The sequence below is a fragment of the Neoarius graeffei genome, chromosome 6 (assembly GCF_027579695.1).
Source record: "Neoarius graeffei isolate fNeoGra1 chromosome 6, fNeoGra1.pri, whole genome shotgun sequence".
NCBI classification, from domain to species: domain Eukaryota; kingdom Metazoa; phylum Chordata; class Actinopteri; order Siluriformes; family Ariidae; genus Neoarius; species Neoarius graeffei.
In genome coordinates this window covers 59,666,142-59,691,062 of record NC_083574.1, presented here as the reverse complement: position 1 = coordinate 59,691,062, position 24,921 = coordinate 59,666,142, and the positions used below count along the sequence as shown (strand labels likewise).

At 41.9% G+C, this 24,921-nt stretch overlaps 1 protein-coding gene across 1 annotated transcript in view; it reads left to right on the top strand.

Annotated features, from left to right (window-relative positions):
• pard6a (par-6 family cell polarity regulator alpha) overlaps positions 1-24,921 on the top strand; it is a 54,263-nt gene that overhangs the window by 11,991 nt on the left and 17,351 nt on the right. Inside the window, exon 2 of the mRNA XM_060923941.1 lies at positions 682-904. Within this exon, the coding sequence (XP_060779924.1) occupies positions 682-904 (223 nt within the window). The remainder of the gene's footprint in view (positions 1-681; positions 905-24,921) is intronic.

The following is a 24,921-nucleotide window of genomic DNA, read 5'->3' as shown; positions in this document are numbered from 1 at the left end:
ATAGAGATTTGATTGATTGATTGATTGATTGATTGATTGATTGATTGATTGATTTAAAAAAGAAAAAAAGTTTGTCCTACTTTAAAGTTCCATCCTGGTGCATGGTTCTCATGTCTGAGGAACGTTAGTGTGGGACGCTTTCCTTGTTTATTTTAGTTTTGCACAAATTAATATCACGATGGCCCTGTGATGACCTGGCGATTTGTCCAGGGTGTACCCCGCCTTCCGCCCGTAGTAAGCTGGGATAGGCTCCAGCTTGCCTGTGACCCTGTAGAACAGGATAAAGCGGCTAGAGATAACGAGATGAGATGAATATCACGATGACTTGCATGTTGTACTGTAACTCTGTGACATGGAAACATGTTATTCTGAGAATACGTATTATGACCTTGTGTGAAGAATCGCTAAGAAGGCGCCCTCCTATCTTGTTTGGTCTGTCTTATTGTAGACTTGTACCCGAAGATGTTTGTGTTTTTAGAGACCAGACCAAACCGGATCAGATAACAAACATACCCCTGAGACACAGAAACCGTTGACGATCCGACCATTATTACTCATCACTTCCTTTTGATTATTTCATGTTTTGTGCACACTTAATAATTTTTTTTAAAATACTTTTACAACCTGGCTCTTAGCTGGTTCGGACTTCTGAACAATTCACGATTTTGTTTCTTGCTGTAGTTTGAAGCAGAATACCGGCGATTTGCGCTACAGAGGAACGGCACCGTCAGCTTCCAGGAGTTCTATCGGCTGCTGCAGAATGTGCATCACATTCCAGGCGTTGACGTGCTTCTGTGCTACGCTGACGTCCATGGAGACCTGCTTCCCATCAACAACGATGATAACTTCCACAAAGCGCTATCTGCCGCCAATCCTCTACTGAGGATTATCATCCAGAGGAGAGGTAAGGAGCTGTGGGTTGGACTTAGGGAACACAAGGTAGATGTTACTGCACTCATTTGTGTACACTCCAGTTGTGGCTGCTGAGGCTATGAATCTATTACTGTGAAAAACACATTTAAGTCGATTTATGCCACAGGCATCCATGACTGGGAGTCCAAGAGAGCAAAATTGGTGCTCCCTGCATGGGAGGGAGGTCATTACCCTTCCCTCTGTCAATGACAGCAACACTAACCTGGTTGTCTACTCCTGTGTCCAAAATCGCTCCCTACTCACTATATAGGGCACTATAGACTGGAGACGCCATTTTGTAGTGCTGTCCGAAACCTTAGTGAGGATTATTTACACCCTATATAGTGTACTCAAAGTATCCCACAATGCATCACGAAAAGTAGTGTACAACGATGGTCATTAACCAAAACAATATATCCCATCATGCATTGCAGTCGCAGTTAAAGAAATCAAATTAAAAGTCTCAAATTTGATTTAATAAAAGGCGGCAGCAAAGAAGAAAGTATTCAGCCTTGATTTAAAAAAGAACTGAAAGATGCAGGTACTTTGTATTTATTAATGTGGGAAATACGCTCAGTATAATACAGTATGGATTTGTCACAAATACATGCACGTATTTATTATTTTGAAAACCCTGATCTGGCATGTTTTAATTGTGTGACAGTAATGACGTAAATACCAGCGTGACGGACTAGTGCCCGAAAGCGTTTTTTCATTTTGCCAATGAGCTCACTATATAGTCCTCTATATAGTAATTCCTTATATAGGGAGTAGTGAACGAGTGAGCGATTTCGGACACGGTATGAGCTCGTATATGCAGAAGAGGGCAGATACCGTAGTGCTTTTCTCCATGGGTGTTCTGTTTAGGGATCGACCGATGTGTTTTTTTCAGGGCCGATACCGATACCGATTATTATGGAATTGGGATGCCGATAACCGATATGTGCAACCGATAAATGTAAACATTATAATTCACATGAAATTAAACATAGCATACACTGACACAGACCTTCATATCCATGAAATGTATGTTTAATTGTAAAATTGAACATGAAATTTTGTGCAGGGAGATGCCAGCAGCATTTGTACAATAAAGTCAAACATTAGTTAGAATACAATGAGAAATAAAATAATAATAAAATATTCACCAATAAAAAAAATAAATCACTCCCTACTATATTACAGCTCACCATTTTCAGTGGAAAATAAATGAAAATACACTCTGGATTCTTTTACACTAAGAACTAAGTAAGACTTACCAACTTCAAGTAGTTTTTAAATAACAAATCAAGTGTAGGGAGCTGCCTGCAGCATTTTTTAAAAAGTAAAATCAAACATAAAGTAGGCTATCACTCCCTATTATGTAACAACTTAACAAGTAACCATCTACGGCTCTGCTCCTTTCAGAGTATATCACTTTCCGAATCAGAAGCGCTAGCGAGGAGAATCACTTGCGCAAGAATACTAGTGGAGTACATTACAGCGCAATGTGAAGTAGCATAAGAACATTTAAGTCAAGAGTTTAATTGATGTATTTCATTCATTACCGTTTATCCAAGCAAGTGTGCATCCACGACACAATTAATTACTGAGCCCACAACAAGCGTCCTGACAAACTCCCTACAGTATTACACAGCCTACTAGCACCATATCACACCTAGCGTGTTTAAATGTTCAAATAGCGCTTTATAAAGTTACCTAACATATACAAGTGCAATGCGCTTTTTGAGCACGAGTCACGTCATGAAGTTTACTCATCACCATAACAAATAGCCAGTAGGCTTGCGCTAGCCTACAGAACACAAACACTATGTTTTATTTCGTCTTCCCTTGACCACCTCTCTGTATGGCTGTCATTCTACTGTTCGAGTAGAACTACTGACACATTCACAACGTTTCCAGACGGGGATTTAAAAATGACTGCAGCCTACGTTATGCTGGGGACTGCTTACATTACATGTAGTTTCGGCGAGACTAGTTGGTTGTAGGCTAATTCAAGTGCTTCCTTCCGTAAGCTGAGTTTGCCTGGCTACACAGATGCAAATGGACAATTTTAACGAGTAGTAGATGAAGAATGTAAACATGTTGTGCTTTTGCAACTTGTGTGTTTGTGACTTATTGCGGCAAAAGCAGCGTGTCCTTACCTTGAAGTGGGATCTGCTTCTGCCCGAGTGCCCATACGGCCGCCTTGAAACAGTTCACAGCGGTTAGCTATGCGTGTTGATTGGCTGTATCCCTTGTGCCGCTTCTGCCCGAGTGCCCGTACGGCCGCCTTGAAACAGTTCACAACAAATCAGATGTTGTGGTGGGCGGGACCGTGTTCTTGAACTCAGAGAGGCGAGTGCAGGAAAGGACGTGCAGTGACAGTCGCGTTAGGAACGAAATGGCTGCAAAAAAGGCATGTTATCGGCATATCGGTGGAAATTATGGCCGATACCGATAACCCTAAAAATGCAGAATATTGGCCCGATATATCGGCCAGGCCGATTATCGGTCGACCTCTAGTTCTGTTGTCCTGTGGGACAGCTTGACCAGCACATCGAGAAGATGTGGTGGCTGGCTTCATAGCTGCTGTGCTGAGGAAAGATGCGGAAATTGGCAAATGACCCGATTGGGAGAAAATGGGGGTAAAAAGTACCCTTGGCTGTGCTGAAGTAACGTGTTGGATGGTGATGACCGATGGGCAAAGTTTAAACAAGTCATATGTAAGGGTTAGTCTTAGCTCAAGAGATAAGTAATCCATTTTCGAAATCAGTACATCATTTGTACTCAACACTGGGTCTCGTAGTGCTGTTGTAAGCTAGAATGATGATGGTGTTGTTTGGGAGAGGAAGGGGGAACAGGGATGGGGTTGGATCAGAGGTAGTTTGTGCCAGTCAGACCCGTCTCAGCCATAAGTTTGGCTCGGAGCCAGATTAGAGGAATGCTGATAGCTGTGCAAAGGGGAACAAGAACACAGACTGCTCCTCTCTCTCTCTCTCTCTCTCTCTGTGTGTGTGTGTGTTTCACCACCATTTTTCCATTACTGCTGAGGTCACAGTAAGTGGTTCTGATCAAACTTCAATCTGCAGGATAGCAGTCCTGAAATCGTGTTGCTAAGCTCCGGCCTTCCTCCTCAGTTCAAATTTTCTGTAAAACAGTTCTAAAACCGCATTTTTTCCCCTCCCAATTTAGTCATCACCGATTCATACCCACTAGCTCGTTCTCCCCTTTCACATTGCAGCTTCCTCTGAGACACATGAAGCCAAGCCAGCGCACCATGCTGCATCACAGGGCAGCTGAATACACTCCAATGAAAGTGCTAACTGTCCTCTTCTGCATCCACGAGCTTCCAGATGCCCACAATTGTTGCTCTGATTGACAGCGAGACACTGAAACTGGGTGGATTTTGCTCTCTTCGGGTCCTGGCCTTAAATCGCTGTGGGATTGTCAGGAATTGAGCTCATGATTACTCAGTGATAAGGCGAAAGCTTTTCTGTTGAAGATCTACAAAGCTTTGTGGATATATTGTACAAAAGCACACAGAGTACACCAGGACTCTTGCAGGGTCCGACATTAACGTTTAAACCCACTTGCCCTGGGGGGCGAGTGGGGGTAAATTTCCATTTGCCTCCCAATATTATCACTTGCCCCCATTTTGCAAGTACTTGAAAACCATAGAATAGTTGTGAATTGCAACATAAAATGAAGATCACACATTGAGTTGAAGTTTGGTTATTGATGAACTTTATTATTAAGTTTGGTTATTGGTTAATTTTTACTTGTAACGGACAATAACAATTTTATCCAAAATAGTTTTTCCTGGGCGGCACGGTGGTGTAGTGGTTAGCGCTGTTGCCTCACAGCAAGAAGGTCCGGGTTCGAGCCCCGTGGCCGGCGAGGGCCTTTCTGTGCAGAGTTTGCATGTTTTCCATGTGGGTTTCCTCTGGGTGCTCCGGTTTCCCCCACAGTCCAAAGACATGCAGGTTAGGTTAACTGGTGACTCTAAATCGACTGTGAATGGTTGTCTGTGTCTATGTGTCAGCCCTGTGATGACCTGGCGACTTGTTCAGGGTGTACCCTGCCTTTTGCCCGTAGTCAGCTGGGATAGGCTCCAGCTTGCCTGCGACCCTGTAGAACAGGATAAAGCGGCTACAGATAATGATATGAGACTTTTTCCTGCCTTAGTAGATTTATTTCCATTTCACATGCATGCAGCTGTTGTAAAATTCAGCGTGTTTGTGTAGAACTCTCTCAGACTGTAGGTTCATTACTCAATAATGTAGAAATCATAAAATAGAAATCTATAACAAAGTTTGTATGAAGAAAACAGTAGGGTGGCAAGACTTTTGAACAGGACTGTGTTTGAGAATATTTATATATCCTTTTTTGTTATCATCCACCTCTAGGTTTAAAAAAAAAAAAAAAAAACACGTGCTGGGTCAGACAGAATAATGTTTGAGTTTGAAATTATTGCTTAGTGTCTAGGTTATGGTGTTTTATACAGACCTGGCAACCTGTAACTGAATCAGTGCAGCCGGTCTGTCAGGACGCAGCGTGGTTTTTTTGTTTGTTTGTTTGTTTGTTTGTTTGTTTTTAAATAAACCTAGAGGTGGATTATATAACACATGCACACAAAAAAAACATGATATATAAATATTTTGCACAGGACTGTGTTCCTCTGATAACAGAAACAAAGCTCCAGCTCTCTCTGCTCTTAATCTGTTCTGTTCCTTCAGGAATTATCGGACATGTCGCTCTTTAAGTTTTTTTATGCCCAAGTTGTTTGAAACCAATCTGGGTTTTCTGTGTCGAATAAGGAAGCTGCTTCACCTGTAAGAAAATCAAACACTTTCATGAAGGAGCTAACTCGAATGTGAGCAGAAAAAAAATAAAATAAAACAAGATTCTTAAGCAAATTCTTCCATCCTCACTACCGAATTTCTGTTTTTGTAAAATCCATTTTAAATACAATCATGAACTTCTCTGGAGTTTTCAGGCTGAGCTCCTCTCCTCGTATTCTTTAACTACTCATTTCCACGTTGTTCTTGAAGCATTTGCTTCTATTTGTTAACATTTTTCTTGATAGCGGGGAGACGGTTATGCCTTTTATCTATTTCTCTTACAATTAACAATTAACCATATTGAAGACAGATTAAGCTGCTTGCATGAAAGACGGTGTCTGTCTGACCCCAGCTGTAATTATCACGTGATGCGTGACGTCATGCACAAGGGGTCTATAAACAGTACGCGTACCATACTACAACAGCGAGGGTATATAAAATAACTCGCAAAGCAGTAAATAAAACCGAGGCAAAGAAAACAGCCGAGACATAATGGCGGATCCGTAGTGAGGGACGCTTTTAGGAACTGAAATAAAAGATCAAAAAGCCTAATTTGTGTGGTGCTAGTTTGTAATTATATGCCCATTCCAACTTGCCCGGTCGGGCATGTCGGGGACATATCCCACTTGGCCCGGGCAATCGGGCAGTCCTTAATGTCGAGCCCTGTGTTGTCTTTGATAATAGGAGTATCTCCTGAACAATAACCTTTTATGAGCTTTAACCAAAGAAATAATTTCACATTCTGCCCCCTGTGACGGTTTCTCGTTTACTTTACAGTACGCCTCAGTGGCTCGGTTACTGTGGTGATGATCTCTTTAGTGATTGTGTAGCTGTTTACTGTCAGTGAGGGACTTTTAAGAGAACACGATTCAGCGAGTCGAGCTGAACATCGAATCTGGCTCTGTTGTCTCGGTCCCCTCATTACGTTTTACAGTGCGTTTGATGGACCATGACCAAGACAGTCATTGTTATTTCCAATGCCTTATTATACTGTGTTTAGTGGAAACTGAAGATCAGTGTTTTGTGTTTGTGTGTAATGAAGGACATAGAGCAAGGTTGTGTGGGTCCTACTAACTGTTCTGAGTGAAAGGTTACCGCTGCTTCAGCATTATGGCCTGGCTCTCAGCACTACCACACACACACACGCGCACGCGCACACAGGGATGAACTCGCACAACCAGCTGGATTGTAGCCGTAAATGAAAGGAAGGGTGAAACTCAGCAAGATGTAGTGTTTTGGTCTCACTTGGTGATCACAGTTTTGGATGAGCAAATTTGACTCAAGGGGGCAACAAATATAGTTAATGGAAAGCTGCCTTTCTCAAGGATTACAACAGCGTTAAATATGAGATGAAAGAAGTAAAAATTGTATGTATGGATGTATATTTCACCTCCGATAGCCCCACGTGGTAATGTATAGACAGGTATCATATATGAAACATTTTGCTGCTGTATTTTTGGTCCACTTTTCCCTTTACAGGGTTATTCGGACTGCCTGAGTTTCCCAAAAGCATCGCAGCACAAAGATCATCGTCAAATGGTAGAGCGAGCAGCACAATGAACGCTCTCTCTCCTAATTAAGATGCTCTTAGCTTTAAGAGGCTTTTGGGAAACCCACTCCTGATCACTTCTATCCCATGATGAAACATTTTAGTCCTGATGGAATAGATGACTTGCAACCACGTGATCAAAATGCGCTACGTCATGAGCGTCTGCCATGTTGGTGGATATACAAAGCAGCTAGGACGGCAGCCGCTGAAAGTGTGTCTGTAAACAATGCTGAATTTTTCTCAGTATCACCACGCTTGGCGGCACGGTGGTGTAGTGGTTAGCGCTGTCGCCTCACAGCAAGAAGGTCCTGGGTTCGAGCCCCGTGGCCGGTGAGGGCCTTTCTGTGCGGAGTTTGCATGTTCTCCCCGTGTCCACGTGGGTTTCCTCCGGGTGCTCCGGTTTCCCCCACAGTCCAAAGACATGCAGGTTAGGTTAACTGGTGACTCTAAATTGACCGTAGGTGTGAATGTGAGTGTGAATGGTTGTCTGTGTCTATGTGTCAGCCCTGTGATGACCTGGCGACTTGTCCAGGGTGTACCCCGCCTTTCGCCCGTAGTCAGCTGGGATAGGCTCCAGCTTGCCTGCGACCCTGTAGAACAGGATAAAGCGGCTAGAGATAATGAGATGAGATCACCACGATTTGAACAATCGAGCGAAGATTCGATACAAAGAGAAGATAGATATGTGTGGTTTTGACCCATATTATTTTTAAAAAAGTCAGACTTTTCTGAAGAGAAGACGCTTCTATTAACCATCGAGTACCCAGATATCGCATTCTATCTGGTTTAACAGACTTTATGGATCGACAAATCTCAAATGAAGGCTTCTAAGTTCATGGAAGCTGATAACTTCTTTGTCTCTGGATGGGTAAATACCTTATTAATTAAACCAGTCAACGATGACAAAGCACTTGTACTTGCAAGGGTAAGTTAGGGCTGCTTTTGCATTTAGTTTACTTCCATGTGTAAATAACAAACGAAATGTGAAATTTTGACTCGTCTCTAGCTTTATGGCTCACAAATCACATTTCAGTTTATTTCAGGTACAGTTTTGCTGGCGCTCCTAGAAGCGAAATGGTAATCTCATCTCATCTCATTATCTGTAGCCGCTTTATCCTGTTCTACAGGGTCGCAGGCAAGCTGGAGCCTATCCCAGCTGACTACGGGTGAAAGGCGGGGTACACCCTGGACAAGTCACCAGGTCACCACAGGGCTGACACATAGACACAGACAACCATTCACACTCACATTCACACCTACGGTCAATTTAGAGTCACCAGTTAACCTAACCTGCATGTCTTTGGACTGTGGGGGAAACCGGCGCACCCGGAGGAAACCCGCGCGGACACGGGGAGAACATGCAAACTCCGCACAGAAAGGCCCTCGCCGGCCACGGGGCTCGAACCCGGACCTTCTTGCTGTGAGGCGACAGCGCTAACCACTACACCACCGTGCCGCCGAAATGGTAATACACGTGTTAAAATTATAACAGCGACCGAGTGAACTGCGACAAGAGAGCGCTCATTTTATAGCAAGATTCTAGCAACACGGAATAAAATTCTTCCATGATATTATCGAGAGAGCTTTAGAATCTCACCGGAGATAAAATGATGACCGCAAACACGAGCCGTTTTGGTTTTAGCTTCTATTAGATCGGCCCTGCCGATGTTGTTCAGCCGTGCTCGTCTCCTCTCCGTACTGAGCCTCAGAGTTTCCTCGCCCTCTTTCCGAATCACGGACGCGATTCGAAAAAATCGGAACGTGCCACGGTCACAAGTACCGTTGTGACTACAACCATATACAGCACAATGATATGGCATAGCTAAAAGAACGCTTAAAGCAGTGGAAAAACAAAGAGAGTTGCACTTTGTTGTCACTTGACCCCATCACTTGACCCCGCATTTGTATATCCACCAACATGGCCGACATCCGGGTTTCTACTTTGCTTTGACGTCGCTTGCAAGTCAAGGATTGTTAATTAGTCTGTTCGAGGATGACCATGTCCCCACCCACAGTGCACTGAATAGTTTGATGAATATGCTGTAAATCGCATGCTACGCTCTTCAGTGATTCGATCTGTACTGAATCGAGTCTGTGCCGAGCCACACTGAAGCTGTTCTGTGGTCTCCCAACTCCACGTGAAGACATCTTTTAGTTTGTCGCCCATCTGTGTATGAGAGAAAAAGAAGAGAGGCAATTTCGGCGTATCTGTGTAATTATGTATAAACACAATTTACCTTACACATCGAACTCTTTATGCGTGCAATGAAAAAACAGAGGCTTATTCATTAACGTCCTTGTTTATTCTAGCACTCGAAGCCCACCTGTTCATGCTGACTCAGAAAACAGGGAAACAAATTCGGTTCAGACAGTTCAGTGGATGAAGCGATTAAACACGGCAATTGCACACCCCCTCATCACTTGTGTACTGAGATGTCTAACACACACACACCATAAAATATGCATCGTTTTAGCTAGTATTAGGGTTTGGTATTATTTATCCATTTTGAAAGTGGAATGAGGGGTGTGTGTGTGTGTGTGTGTGTGTGTGTGTGTGTGTGTGTGTGTGTGTGTGTGAATGCTGAACTCAAGACTTATGAGTGTACAAACAAAGGAGAATAAAGCAGCATGAAGGCACAATGGATCTGTCCATTGTGGAAAAAGGAATAGTAGCTCCTTGTCCTTCTCTTTCCCTCTCACTGGCTCAGGTTTCCGTCTAATCTGTCTAATGAAACTGAGTTTTATTAAATAAAACATTTCCAGAAAGGTCTTGTTACAACAGCAGCAAGACTAGATGAATTCATTTTTACCTCCCTCATGAGAATTTTGCTGCATTGGACATTTCCCCCCCCATATATTTTTTTTGCTACTCTAGCACAAGTTCTTATTTAGCATGCTGCTGAGTCCTTCTTAATTCTCGGTGGTTGATTTTTTTTTTTCTGAATAGCGTCATTTGATGTGTGTGTGTGTGTGTACGTGGCACGAACGGCCCGGCCGAGCCGCCATGGAATGTCTGGCCTTGTGAGCTCTTGTATATTATTCTTCTCTCCTAACGAAGCACCTTACACGGTAAGATAAGACAAACGATGTCGTGCCCCCATCGTGTTGTCTCTCTGGACCTCCAGACCTGATGCCAAGTGGTGCACAAAAGTGCCACAGACCTGACGAGTATAGAAGTTGCCCCACAGTGACAACTGACTTGCCGGGTGATGTCATCCGTTGGCCGTTTGAGTGACTCTTCCACATGCCATCTGGTGGTGTGTCATTGACCCTGTCGGGTTCATCTGCCACACTGCACCGAAAAGCGCCCTGCTGCCAGCGCCTTATTGGTGATGTACTATTTAACCCATAGCTGGAACCCAGGCAGGTGCTACCACTCCGGTTCAGAGCGGGTCTGGGAGCGAATGGTGATTAAGGCGTAACTCCACTTTCCCCAATACTCAAGTCCTCCTGGACCTTAGACTCACCACTGGTTGCAGTTTAAAGTCATACCCAGGGATAACTATATAATATAGTACATGTATTGTAGAATTTTTATATCACACATTGTATAGTTATCATCTTTTCATAGTTGTGGCAAAAGAGGCCTCGTTTTGGGTAATGGAATTTTTCAATCACTGCGTGCCACACCATTAACACTTGCTCTGTTCTGAGATGATGATGAATGGCAGGACGTTATAAGAGTCATCAGTTGTACTGCATTCTCCTTTACTGAGTCTATGCAGTGTGTGTGGGGTGACGTATAGAAATTGCAGCTCCGTGTTGTTCTGCTTGACGTGGTGATTTATAGGTGTACACATGTAGCTGGTGTTTGTTGAAGTGTGGAAATTCACAAAGGAACCATAACAGGAATGGCAGACTGGCCAGACAAGTTCTGAAGAATGTTTTTTTTTTTTAAGTGTTCATGTTTATGATGCCAGGAAACGTCAGCCTTTGAGTTGAGTCAAGGTGCAAACTTGATTTACAGGTCATGTTAAACTCCAGCGATTGTTTGGAGATTTGCATTGACACGTTAATTCTTTTGACCGTGATTGAATGTGTGATTAGCTGCGACTCTACAGTTCTGTAACATTTCTTTCACGTCAGGCATTGTGTTAACCCTTGTGCTTGTGGTCACTTGGATTGCTTTGTTCGAGCAGCAACAAAGGGATTAGTTCTGGCTTTCACATTGTCTGGCGCTTGTTTCTGGTCAGTTGTTGGAAGCTTAATCTTTTAGCGCTTTCATCATTTGTTTATTCATTGAAATGGTTTTCTACTTATAGTCTCACTTCAGTCATTTTGGATACAAATATCTGCCAGAGGAATGATTGTAACTCTTATTCGTTGAACGACTGACTTGTACTCGGGTGTGTATTGAATAACCCCAGTCCGCCATCTGACTTGCTCATTAGAGATCTAATGCTACCAAAAGCTGCTTTGTGACAGTGTCTACTGTCATTGAGTTGAATATATCCAGACTAAATAATCCCAGTCATAGTATTTTTTTTTAATCTAAAAATACTTCACATCTACCAGCTTTGATCAGCAGTGCACTTCACAAAAATATTACCCAGAAACAGCCGGAAAGTGGTACAAACATGATCTCATTATCATTACAAACTACAAGCAGAGTGACAAATTACTGATATACTGGTACACTGTTGGGATCATCAGTAATCCCTGATTATTTATTCCACACCCACTTTCTCTCCCTCTCTCGGTAGGGACATTAGAGATATTTGCCCAAGTGAAACTGAGAGGAGATTAATGGTGCTTTTAGTGTGAGCTCATCCGGTATAGTGGTGAGACAATTGCGGGCGGTGCATAATGGCAGACGGGGAGAAGCAGGGAACGGAGATATCTACGCTACAGGCACATTAAAGAGATGTGCTCGAAAGTTCTGTTTCTCATATACATGCTTAGATTAGTGTTTGCTAAATTACAATATCGGCATTGAATAATCATTTTAGCCAATCTCAAAGCGAGACCTGTGTCTGTATCACCCTTATACATGAATGTTATATGAGAAATCGCATCACTGCACATTAATCTGGTTGTTGGGGAGCACGAGTGAAAGGATCATAGTAGGAAGGGGAGTGACTGGGGTTAAGCCAGTTTAATATATGATTTTCCTCAAGCTGCCCTCATACGCATTACTGCTTAAACTGCACAAATAAATAGCATTGCAGGGAAAATGGATGTACACAGGTTCCTAGAATGTGTGTGTAATGACTCAGTCAGTATATTCATAATGGTGTGTGTGTGTGTATCGGACAATTTCAACCTTGTGGGGACATTTGGATGGTCCCCACAAGCTTGTTTTTGTTTGTTTGTTTGTTTGTTTGTTTGTTTGTTTGTTTTTAATAAAAGAGCAAAAAAGAGCCAACAGGTTTCCTTTTCATTGCTGAGGTTAAGATGAGGGTTTGGTTTAGGTGCAGGCACAGCATTAATTAACTGCGTTAATAATTATGTCAATGGAAAGTCCTCACAATGAAAGTGTGTGCATGTTTTATGTACTACTCAGGCCCAAATATCCCCACAAGGATAGTATCGGACAATTTCAACCTTATGGGGACATTTGGATGGTCCCCACAAGGTTGTTGTTGTTGTTGTTGTTGTTGCTGTTGTTTTGCTTGTTTGTTTGCTTTTAATAAAAGAGCAAAAAAGAGCCAAAAAGTTTCCTTTTCATTGCTGAGGTTAAGGTGAGGGTTTGGCTTAGGTGCAGGCACAGCATTAATTAACTGGATTAATAATTGTCAATGGAAGGTCCTCACAAGGAGTGTGTGTGTGTGTGTGTGTGTGTGTGTGTGTGTGTGTGTGTGTTTATTTCCTACTGAGGCTCAAATGTCCCCACCAGGATAGTATCAGACAATTTTTCAACCTTGTGGGGACATTTGGATGGTCCCCACAAGCTTGTTGTTGTTGTTTTGCTTGTTTGTTTGTTTATTTTTAATAAAAGAGCAAAAAAGAGCCAACAAGTTTCCTTTTCATTGCTGAGGTTAAGGTGAGGGTTTGGCTTAGGTGCAGGCACAGCATTAATTAACTGGATTAATAATTGTCAATGGAAGGTCCTCACAAGGAGTGTGTGTGTGTGTGTGTGTGTGTGTGTGTGTGTGTGTGTGTGTGTGTGTGTGTGTGTGTGTGTTTATTTCCTACTGAGGCTCAAATGTCCCCACAAGGATAGTATCAGACAATTTTTCAACCTTGTGGGGACATTTGGATGGTCCCCACAAGCTTGTTGTTGTTGTTGTTGTTGTTTTGCTTGTTTGTTTATTTTTAATAAAAGAGCAAAAAAGAGCCAACAAGTTTCCTTTTCATTGCTGAGGTTAAGGTGAGGGTTTGGTTTAGGTGCACGCTGCATTAATAATTATGTCAGTGGAAAGTCCTCACAAGGAAAGTGAGACAAACGTGTGTGTACTTGCTACATATTGAGGACTGGAATACATTTTTTACCAACAGACTTGGGACATTTTTGGGAATTGAAGACATTTTGGCTGGTCCTCCCTTCTTCAAAGGACCGTTTGACGGTTAAAACATAGTTTTAGGGTTCAGGTTAGAATTAGGTTTGGGTTAGGGTAAGGGTTGGGGTTTGATGTGTGATGGTTAAGGTTTGGGTAAGGGGCCAGGGAGTGCATTATGTTAATGAGTGTCCCCACAAAGACAGAAGAACAAGAGTGCATGCGTGCGTGCATTTTGAGGGTACATCTGTAACACTGTGATTCAATTTTTAAAATCGGGTATTGAGTTGACACATTTACAAAGCTCCTGATTTGACGTGGTGATTATTTGTTAATAAGGTGTGGCCATCAGTTTATGTATTAAGGCCATGAGTTAGCTTTTCTAGAAGATTTATTTCACGGCCACAAAGTACTTACCTTGTGGCAAATACAATATTATTGTTTCATGAGTGAGACACAGAGAAATCAATTGCATTAGACCTCCATGGCCACAGAAACCTAAGCATGGAAATGATTGATTAATATTACACTTTACTTCAACTACTGGAGCAATGCATAAAGACATACTGGAATCAGTGGTGTTGGGACACGGAGATACCCTCAGCTAACATTATTCTCCTAATGTTTTTATCCTGGTCCGACCAAATCATTAACTGGAGCCCATGCAGTATGATGTTCCCACAACGTATTAAGTTGTGGGCTCAAGTTACACAATTTGTGGCCGTGTCTTGTGGCCACAGCGTAATAATTTGTACAGTATAACCACTCTGTCATACTAGAGGCTTCATACAGTTTGGTTAGTTTCTGTATTTTTTAAATCTTATCAGAGCATATTTTAATCTTATTTTACGTTTAAAAAATTGTAGTTCTTGTGTTCAACCTTTGCGTGACTGTTGTGCTTCGAATACGTTGTTATTATTAGAGTCCAGGCAGGTAATTGATAATAAAATTTAAAATATTCCATCAGTGCATTTGTTGCACTGCCATTTTCCTCACCGAACTCATTGTGAAAATGTTGCATGAAAAAGCAAATTTCCATACAAGTGAAAATTTAAATGTTTATATGGACACAATAAGGGGCGACACGGTGGTGTAGTGGTTAGCGCTGTCACCTCACAGCAAGAAGGTCCTGGGTTCGAGCCCCGTGGCCGGCGAGGGCCTTTCTGTGTGGAGTTTGCATGTTCTCCCCGTGTCCGCGTGGGTTTCCTCCGGGTGCTCCGGTTTCCCCCACAGTCCAAAGACATGCAGGTTAGGTTAACTGGTGACTCTAAATTGACCGTAGGTGTGAATGTGAGTGTGAATGGTTGTCTGTGTCTATGTGTCAGCCCTGTGATGACCTGGCGACTTGTCCAGGGTGTACCCCGCCTTTCGCCCGTTGTCAGCTGGGATAGGCTCCAGCTTGCCTGCGACCCTGTAGAACAGGATAAAGCAGCTAGAGATAATGAGATGAGATGGACACAATAATTTGTGATCTGACATGTTGCATTAAATGCATGTTGCAGCTAATTTTTGATAGGACATGTTGGCATCGGCTTCCCTCCTGAGGTGCATCAAATAACAAGAGCTGCTAGATTACCAAACAGTCATCCGTCCCACCAACTTAGTGTATCTAAGAATGTGTATCAGTACTCCTTTTATCCAAGGACAGTAGTAACGTGGAACAATTTACCAATAACTACTGAAGTAAACAAAAACAATTTCAAGGCCGTTGCCTTTTCAGCCATCAAGTCTTACAAGTAATGAAGTCAAATTTGTAGAATCAAATTATAACTATATTATTACTGAACTGTAAATGGGAATATGTGTATTTATTCATGATTTTATACTAGCATTTGTATTAAGACATATTTTATTTATTTATTTACATGTGTATTTATGAATGTATATGGGTGTGTGTGTGTGTGTGTGTGTGTATATATATATATATATACACATGCATATATATATATATATATATATATATATATATATATATATATATATATATATATGTATGTGTGTGTGTAATTAATTAATTAATTAATTATATTCCCACTCCAAGGGGGGGGGGGGGGGGGGGGGGGGTATACTGGTTTACCTAGATGTCCATCCGTCCATATCATCGTCTGTCTGAAACACCCTTTTTCTCAGCAACCACAAATCATAGCCACTTGGTACCGAGCTTCAGCTTGGGGTTCTATACCGTGTATACCATTTTCAGGTCTGTCCCACGTTGACTTCCTGTTTACCGACTGAATGTATTTACGAAACATGTAGGGTGGATTTTGACGCTATTTCAAGAAGCAAAATGCTGTTTCAAAATGACCGTTTACCAGGATGCTATTTGAAACCCCTGGATAGAACACTGCTCTTTAGTTACTTGTTTCAGGGTTAATTATTTGTTGAAGTCAACATTCATAATAAGTGTCCAATTCCTTCGATTGCTTGCGTTCTGATATAAGCGAGAGCGGGGGGGTACGTAAGTGAGCAGTCGCTCACAGTTGATCTTGTGTGTGTGTGTGTGTGTGTGTGTGTGTGTGTGTGTGTGTGTAATATTTTAATATTTCCTCCTAGTGTAGTGTAAACTGTTTTAGGAGTAATTTCATTAAAGGATACAATACCAGTCAAAAGTTTGGACACCCTTTCTAATTCAGTGGTTTTTCTTTATTTTTACTTAGTCGAGCGGTTCCTGACATAATATGGATTACTACAGTTGTGGAATAGGGCTATTTACTGTATTTTTATTATTTACTGTTTGATCTCAAATGCATTAAGAGGACAGTAAGTTGCACTAATTAACTTTTGGGTTAACACCGTGTGTGTGTGTGTGTGTGTGTGTGTGTGTGTGTGTGTGTTTACCACATCATTCCATCTATGTTCCAGATGTTATTTCATAGTTTTGATGTCTTCAGTATTGATCTACAATGCAGAAAATACAAAATACACAAACACCTCTGAATGAGGAGGGGTGTCCAAAGTTTTGACTAGTATTGTATATCGGTTTTGGGTTATTTGTGATTGTTTTAATTGTATTCCTATTATTTTCACAAGAAACAATTTTGTGTACGTGTAGGTTTGTTGTAGTGATTTGGAGTGTGTGATACACAGGATGTATTCACTGTATGTTCTTACTTAATGTTTAATGATTAGAGCTCTTCACATTCCTGCAGGATGATAAGAGTGAGATTTGAGCATGTTGACTCTGTACAAGCACAGAAAGAAAGCCTTGTTTAGACTGTGTGATTTCAGCAGTCTTTTAGATTATTGCTTGTCACATTGTCCGAGATGATCTCATACAGTGTGATGTAATGTTAAGTTTTCTAACAGACTGTGCTTTTCATGTCAGGTTATACAGTGAAGATGCTCTAATGATAGACTTGTGCTAAAAGAAAATGTTCTGCTTATATCATCAATCAGTACAATCGAACAGAAACCAAGCCCTTGGTATAATAGTAGCGATGTTATTCGGAGAGAAAACGCATTTTAAAAGGCAAAGAAGAGGAGTTTGTGGCTGCGTAAAGAGGACAACATGGAATACCAAAGTGAGCTTGAAGTGATGAGTATATTTTATCACCATGTCCATTAGCCTGATTGGTAAACTGTATGAAGGGCTTGGCATGTAGGCTGGTAATGAATATGAGAAAGTCCATATTTAATTGAATTTTATTTTTATGAATTTGTTTTATTAGGACGTCATATTACAAAGCATCTCAAAGCAAGTATAATCATGTCCAGTTTTACATTTGTATAGAAGACAACAACAAAAAAAAGGAAAAATAAATTTAAATAAAAACCCATCCACCGTCCCAGCCCAAGTTGGTCCACTTTCATGAATTAATGTGTCAAAGCATACAAAGCATATATACATCACAACAAGAAGGTCCGGGTTCGAGCCCCGTGGCCGGCGAGGGCCTTTCTGTGCGGAGTTTGCATGTTCTCCCCGTGTCCGCGTGGGTTTCCTCCGGGTGCTCCGGTTTCCCCCACAGTCCAAAGACATGCAGGTTAGGCTAACTGGTGACTCTAAATTGACCGTAGGTGTGAATGGTTGTCTGTGTCTATGTGTCAGCCCTGTGATGACCTGGCGACTTGTCCAGGGTGTACCCCGCCTTTCGCCCGTAGTCAGCTGGGATAGGCTCCAGCTTGCCTGCGACCCTGTAGAACAGGATAAAGCGGCTAGAGATAATGAGATGAGATATCAGCATCTGTGAGATTTTAATTTAAAAAGGGAACACTTTTCGAAAACACAACTTTATCAGCTGTCTGCTTACTTCTAGGTTCGAACACCACCGAATAAAACTCACAAAGAACTGGTTTACGATGTGCGATTTTTGTCTGTGAGGGAGAAAGTATAGGAAAGAACAAGAAGAACTATTTACACCACAAAGGTGTGGAATGGGAGAGAAAGCATGGCACAGCATCTGTTGTGCAGGTGTATGTTCTTGGCTAGCTCAGTCTCTCTCTCTCTCTCTCTCTCTCTCCCCTGTATTCATGCCATGTCAGACCGAGCACCTGGCATGTGAGAGCACAGACTATATGTTCCACAGCTCTGCTACCCTGCAGCTTCCATTTTTCTCTCAGCTAACCTGATACCTTAGTGATGGAATACGTTTTTTATATATATATATGTATGTATGTGTATATATATATATATATATATATATATATATATATATATATATATATATATATATGTATGTGTATATATATATATATATATATATATATATATATATATATATATGTATGTATGTGTGTATATGTATGTATGTATATATAATGTAAAAAATATACAGTGTCTTGCAAAAGTATTCATCCCCCTTGGTGTTTGTCCTGTTTTGTCGCATTACAAGCTGGAATTAAAATGGATTTTTGGAGGGTTAGCACCATTTGATTTACACAACATGCCTACCACTTTAAAGGTGCAAATTGTTGTTTTATTGTGACACAAATAATAATTAAGATGAAAAAACAGAAATCTGGAGTGTGCATAGGTATTCACCCCCTTTCGTATGAAACCCCTAAATAAGAGCTGCTCCAACCAATTCACTTCATAAGTCACATAATTAGTTGATTAAGATCCACCTGTGTGCAATCAAAGCATCACATGATCTGTCACATGATGTCTGTATAAATCAACCTGTTCTGGAAGGACCCTGACTCTGCAACACTACTAAGCAAGCAACATGAAAACCAAGGAGCCTCCAAACAGGTCAGAGACAAAGTTGTGGAGAAGTATAGATCAGGGTTGGGTTATAAAAAATATCCCAAACTTTGAATATCCCAGGGAGCACCATTAAATCCATTATAGCAAAATGGAAAGAATATGGCACTACTACAAACCTGACAAGAGAAGGCCGCCCACCAAAACTCACAGACCGGGCAAGGAGGGCATTAATCAGAGATGCAACAAAGACACCAAAGATAACACTGAAGGAGCTGCAAAGATCCACAGCGGAGATGGGAGTATCTGTCCATAGGACCACTTTAAGCCGTACACTCCACAGAGTGGGGCTTTATGGAAGAGTGGCCAGAAAAAAGCCATTGCTTAAAGAAAACACGTTCGGAGTTTGCCCAACAGCATGTGGCAGACTCCCCAAACACATGGAAGAAGATTCTCTGGTCAAATGAGACTAAAATTGATCTTTTTGGCCCCCATGGGAAATGCCGCGTGTGGCACAAACCCAACACCCTGAGAACACCATTCCTACAGTGAAGCATGGTGGTGGCAGCATCATGCTGTGGGGATCTTTTTCATCTGCAGGGACAGGAAAGCTGGTCAGGACTGAAGGAAAGATGGATGGCACTAAATACAGGGCAATTCTGGAGGAAAACCTGTTTGAGTCGGCCAGAGGTTTGAGACTGGGATGAAGATTCATGTTCCAGCAGGACAATGACCCTAAACATACTGCTAAAGCTACACTGGAGTGGTTTAAAGGGAAACATTTAAATGTCTTGGAATGGCCTAATCAAAGCCCAGACCTCAATCCGATTGAGAATCTGTGGCATAACTTGAAGATTGCTGTACACCAACACGACACATCTAACTGGAAGGAGTTGGAGCAGTTTTGCCTTGAGGAATGGGCAAAAATTCCAGTGGCTAGATGTGCTAAGCTAATAGAGACATACCCCAAGAGACTCGCAGCTGTAATTGCAGCAAAAGGTGGCTCGACAAAGTATTGACTTTTTGGCTTGTAATGCGACAAAACAGGACAAACATGAAGGGGGATGAATACTTTTGCAAGACACTGTAAATGTGCTTTATAAATGGGAAAAAAATTGTCAAAACAGTAAGCTAGCCAGTCAAAGAATAGAAAAGGTATGTAAGATGACCAACCTGCCTGCTGTACAGGTGCATGTACCTGAGTGCCGATTGCTATGACAACTATGCAAATACAAACCAGGTAAAAGCATAAGTGGGGAGCAGGAAAAATAACAGTCATATGAAGGAGAAAGAGTGAAACAGATGAGAGGAAACTTGGAGCCTGCATTCCTGTCATTACCATTTTGAAAGCTCTCCTGGATAAACTGGTTCAGGCTAATTTTAGATTGGATTTTAGACCACAAGGCCTGCGCACACATCACTTCTCAGTGTGACGCACATTCTTCATCAGATTCCAGGGTTGGTTTTTTTTTTTTTTCTGAATGAGGTCTGGAGAATCTTTAGGGAAATATGGAACCTGGCGTGATTCTGTCCAGCTTTCTGCAGTAGAGTTTCGGTCCATTTCTCCCTTCCTTCCTCTTCATACCTAAATCTGGAATACAGCGTGGGCAGTAAATGTTTGAGGACAGTGCAGTGGACGAAGAGTGGAAACAAATATGCTGTTTCACAATGTGAGGGTGTGGACTTGACTGTATGCTGAAAATGAGAAGAATGCTTGCTCTGCTTGGCAGCTGTCCATGTGTGGATTAGGAGGAGAATCCAGGAGAACTCTATACATTATACATTTACCTGTTGCTGGGAGCCGTTTCTGGATCAGTCGCGTTCTATTTACATGATGACAAGTGTCTATTCATGGTCGTCGGGATATTTCTGTCCAAGATCAGGACTGCCACTATGGGCTATAAATCAATGCCATTGTGATGCGGAGCTACACCAGTTGTACCGAAACTCCTGCTCTGAATGGTTGGGACGAGACAGAAAGAATGAGAAGTAGGAAAGGAGAACCTCATTAGAACCTTTTACCTGTTTGACCTCAACGGAGGAAGAAAACCTGACACAGAGGAAGTTTTTCATGTCTGCATGTACATTTGATTGATTGAGCTTGTCTGTGCTCTTTGGAACAATAAAAATATCAACAACGAGTGTATATTTTGTGAAAAAGGAAGTTCCGATATAAAGTAGCATATAATGACGGTCCAGGCGTCATCTAGATCATTACGATTATGAAGCAGAAATATACAAGGTTAAGGTGATTATCAGAAAGGAGGGGGTTGCACGTGTCTCAATTCCAGGCTCTCAGAAATGGCCCTCATTAGCCTGTGATAATCCCAGACAAAGCCCCACTTGTCCGTTCCCCAGAGACTTGTGTATAAACACACACACACACACACACACTGCCAGCCTACATTGTATCTGTCATCTTTAATTAACTTATCTAAAGCCAAATGTGTTTTTGGCTGCTGTTGATATATGAACATTTCTCTTACATATGAGGCATGGCCAGTAAGGCAAGGCGGGTTGGGGAGAGACGGGGGTGCCTTAGTGGCCATATGGCCAAGCGTCAGTCTCCAGATGGCCATAACAGAGTGAGGTCATAGACTCATGACCAGACATGTGAAGGAGTGTACATGTGTGTGTGTGTGTGTGTGTGTGTACACGCCTTGCATGCTGTAAACTGCCACACCCTGATAAACATGGTGACTTAGAGCAATTTCAAAGAAATGAACATGAAAAACAGGTCATTAATGTAATTGCTGTACGGCATACCAGAAAAAACAAAACAGATTATATTGCAGTTTCTTCCTAATGCGAAAATAGTTAGAATAATTTCAGTTGAGTTTGATAGGCATGTCAATATATGGCCTATAAAGAAGTAATGTACTTGTGCAGTGGTCTGGGAAACCCCACTGAATGTCTGTCCAAAAGTGGATTTATCTGCCTATAACATCTCCCTCTTCTTTAAGAAACCGTAAACAATTTAAGAAATCACAAAAGTGACCCGAATTTTTTTATTTACTTACTTCTTCAAATATTCTTTCAAAGCGATCTTCATGCAAAAATCATATTGTTTAAGGAGCCGGTCAAACGAGCATGGCAGTAAACACAGTCAGTCTGCCTAAAGATGTCTAAAGCCTTGCTAGCTAAGTGTGATTTTTGCTTACACAGTGGATAAATGTCACACTTTGATGATGTGACATAGCAAAATAAATACGAACCTCATCAGTTCAGGACGTAATCTGATCGCGAATTATGTGCGATGCTCCTGCACTGTCACGTCGTCATCAAAACAGAGAAGAGCACTTCCACTGTCTGTACAGATTACAGTGGAGAAAGTTTTAAAAATGTTTGAATAACCTACAACCCCGATTCCAAAAAAGTTGGGACAAAGTACAAATTGTAAATAAAAACGGAATGCAATAATTTACAAATCTCAAAAACTGATATTGTATTCACAATAGAACATGGACAACATATCAAATGTCGAAAGTGAGACATTTTGAAATTTCATGCCAAATATTGGTTCATTTGAAATTTCATGACAGCAACACATCTCAAAAAAGTTGGGACAGGGGCAATAAGAGGCTGGAAAAGTTAAAGGTACAAAAAAGGAACAGCTGGAGGACCAAATTGCAACTCATTAGGTCAATTGGCAATAGGTCATTAACATGACTGGGTATAAAAAGAGCATCTTGGAGTGGCAGCAGCTCTCAGAAGTAAAGATGGGAAGAGGATCACCAATCCCCCTAATTCTGCGCCGACAAATAGTGGAGCAATATCAGAAAGGAGTTTGACAGTGTAAAATTGCAAAGAGTTTGAACATATCATCATCTACAGTGCATAATATCATCAAAAGATTCAGAGAATCTGGAAGAATCTCTGTGCGTAAGGGTCAAGGCCGGAAAACCATACTGGGTGCCCATGATCTTCGGGCCCTTAGACGGCACTGCATCACATACAGGCATGCTTCTGTATTGGAAATCTCAAAATGGGCTCAGGAATATTTCCAGAGAACATTATCTGTGAACACAATTCACCGCGCCATCCGCTGTTGCCAGCTAAAACTCTATAGTTCAAAGAAGAAGCCGTATCTAAACATGATCCAGAAGCGCAGACGTCTTCTCTGGGCCAAGGCTCATTTAAAATGGACTGTGGCAAAGTGGAAAACTGTTCTGTGGTCAGACGAATCAAAATTTGAACTTCTTTATGGAAATCAGGGACGCCGTGTCATTCGGACTAAAGAGGAGAAGGACGACCCAAGTTGTTATCGGCGCTCAGTTCAGAAGCCTGCATCTCTGATGGTATGGGGTTGCATTAGTGCATGTGGCATGGGCAGCTTACGCATCTGGAAAGACACCATCAATGCTGAAAGGTATATCCAGGTTCTAGAGCAACATATGCTCCCATCCAGACAACGTCTCTTTCAGGGAAGACCTTGCATTTTCCAACATGACAATGCCAAACCACATACTGCATCAATTATAGCATCATGGCTGCGTAGAAGAAGGGTCCGGGTACTGAACTGGCCAGCCTGCAGTCCAGATCTTTCACCCATAGAAAACATTTGGCGCATCATAAAACGGAAGATACGACAAAAAAGACCTAAGACAGTTGAGCAACTAGAATCCTACATTAGACAAGAATGGGTTAACATTCCTGTCCCTAAACTTGAGCAACTTGTCTCCTCAGTCCCCAGACGTTTACAGACTGTTGTAAAGAGAAAAGGGGATGTCTCACAGTGGTAAACATGGCCTTGTCCCAACTTTTTTGAGATGTGTTGTTGTCATGAAATTTAAAATCACCTAATTTTTCTCTTTAAATGATACATTTTCTCAGTTTAAACATTTGATATGTCATCTATGTTCTATTCTGAATAAAATATGGAATTTTGAAACTTCCACATCATTGCATTCCGTTTTTATTTACAATTTGTACTTTGTCCCAACTTTTTTGGAATTGGGGTTATAATACAAATCTGAGAAATAACTGAATCGGCGATTATTCTAGCTGTAACAGAGATCAGTCGAGTAAAGAGACGACATAGAGGCTCATGTTTAAATGCCGTGAGTGGCTTTTACCTCTGTTGTGGACAATGCTGGTTGACATGCATGAGATACACCGCCACGTATTTGTTGTCAGATGTGTTTCCTCTTAAACTACAATCTGACACACAGTGAGTTTGACAACATTTCATGTGTGGGCTCCTGGATCATAAACGTAACGTGATTCGTGGCTAGAAGCAGTGAGACAGAGAGATGTAGTGCTATCAGAAACTTCTTACCAACGGCATCGGATGTCCCTATCATAGCCGGCACTAACAGCAGGTCAATGAAAGCAAGCCAGCTGATCTCCACTACCGTCCCTGTAATTATTAATGCGCTTGATGCTGATCTCCAGGATCACAAAGGATGGACAAGGGAATACCGCGTCTAAACTCGTGTTCTGCAGACCAAGCCAAATCCAGGCAGGCGACATTCAAAAAGAAGGCAGCGTTATAGGATTAATAGTGATTTTCTAATTATTAATCATCTGTTATTAATGAAATTGATGCAGGTTGCTCCAAACATGAGTCTCTCTGATGTGTTGGACAGTCCGTTATTTATAGACGTATCCCATTCCAGACAAAATGTCATTCAGTATAGCAGTATCAGAAGATACTGCTAGTTAGAGGAATGGAGCACATTTCAGAGACAGGACTGCAGACTAGACACACAGACCTGATGAAGTTTGGTGGTGCTGGCATGGTGGTGCAGTGGTTAGCACTGTTGCCTCACAGCAAGAAGGTTCCGGGTTCAAGCCCTGCAGCCTTTCTGTGTAGAGTTTGCATGTTTTCCCCGTGTCCGCGTGGGTTTCCTGCAGATACTCCGGTTTCCCCAACGGTTCAAAGACATGCAAATTAGGTAAGCTACCCAGCCACTGGGGTTGTACAAGACAGTGCATACTTAGTGCTGGTCTCAAGCCCGGATAAACTGGGGAGGGTTGCACCAGGAAGGGCATTGGGTGTAAAACCTATGCCAAATCAAATATGCGGAACAGATCCACTGTGGCAACCCCTAACGGGAG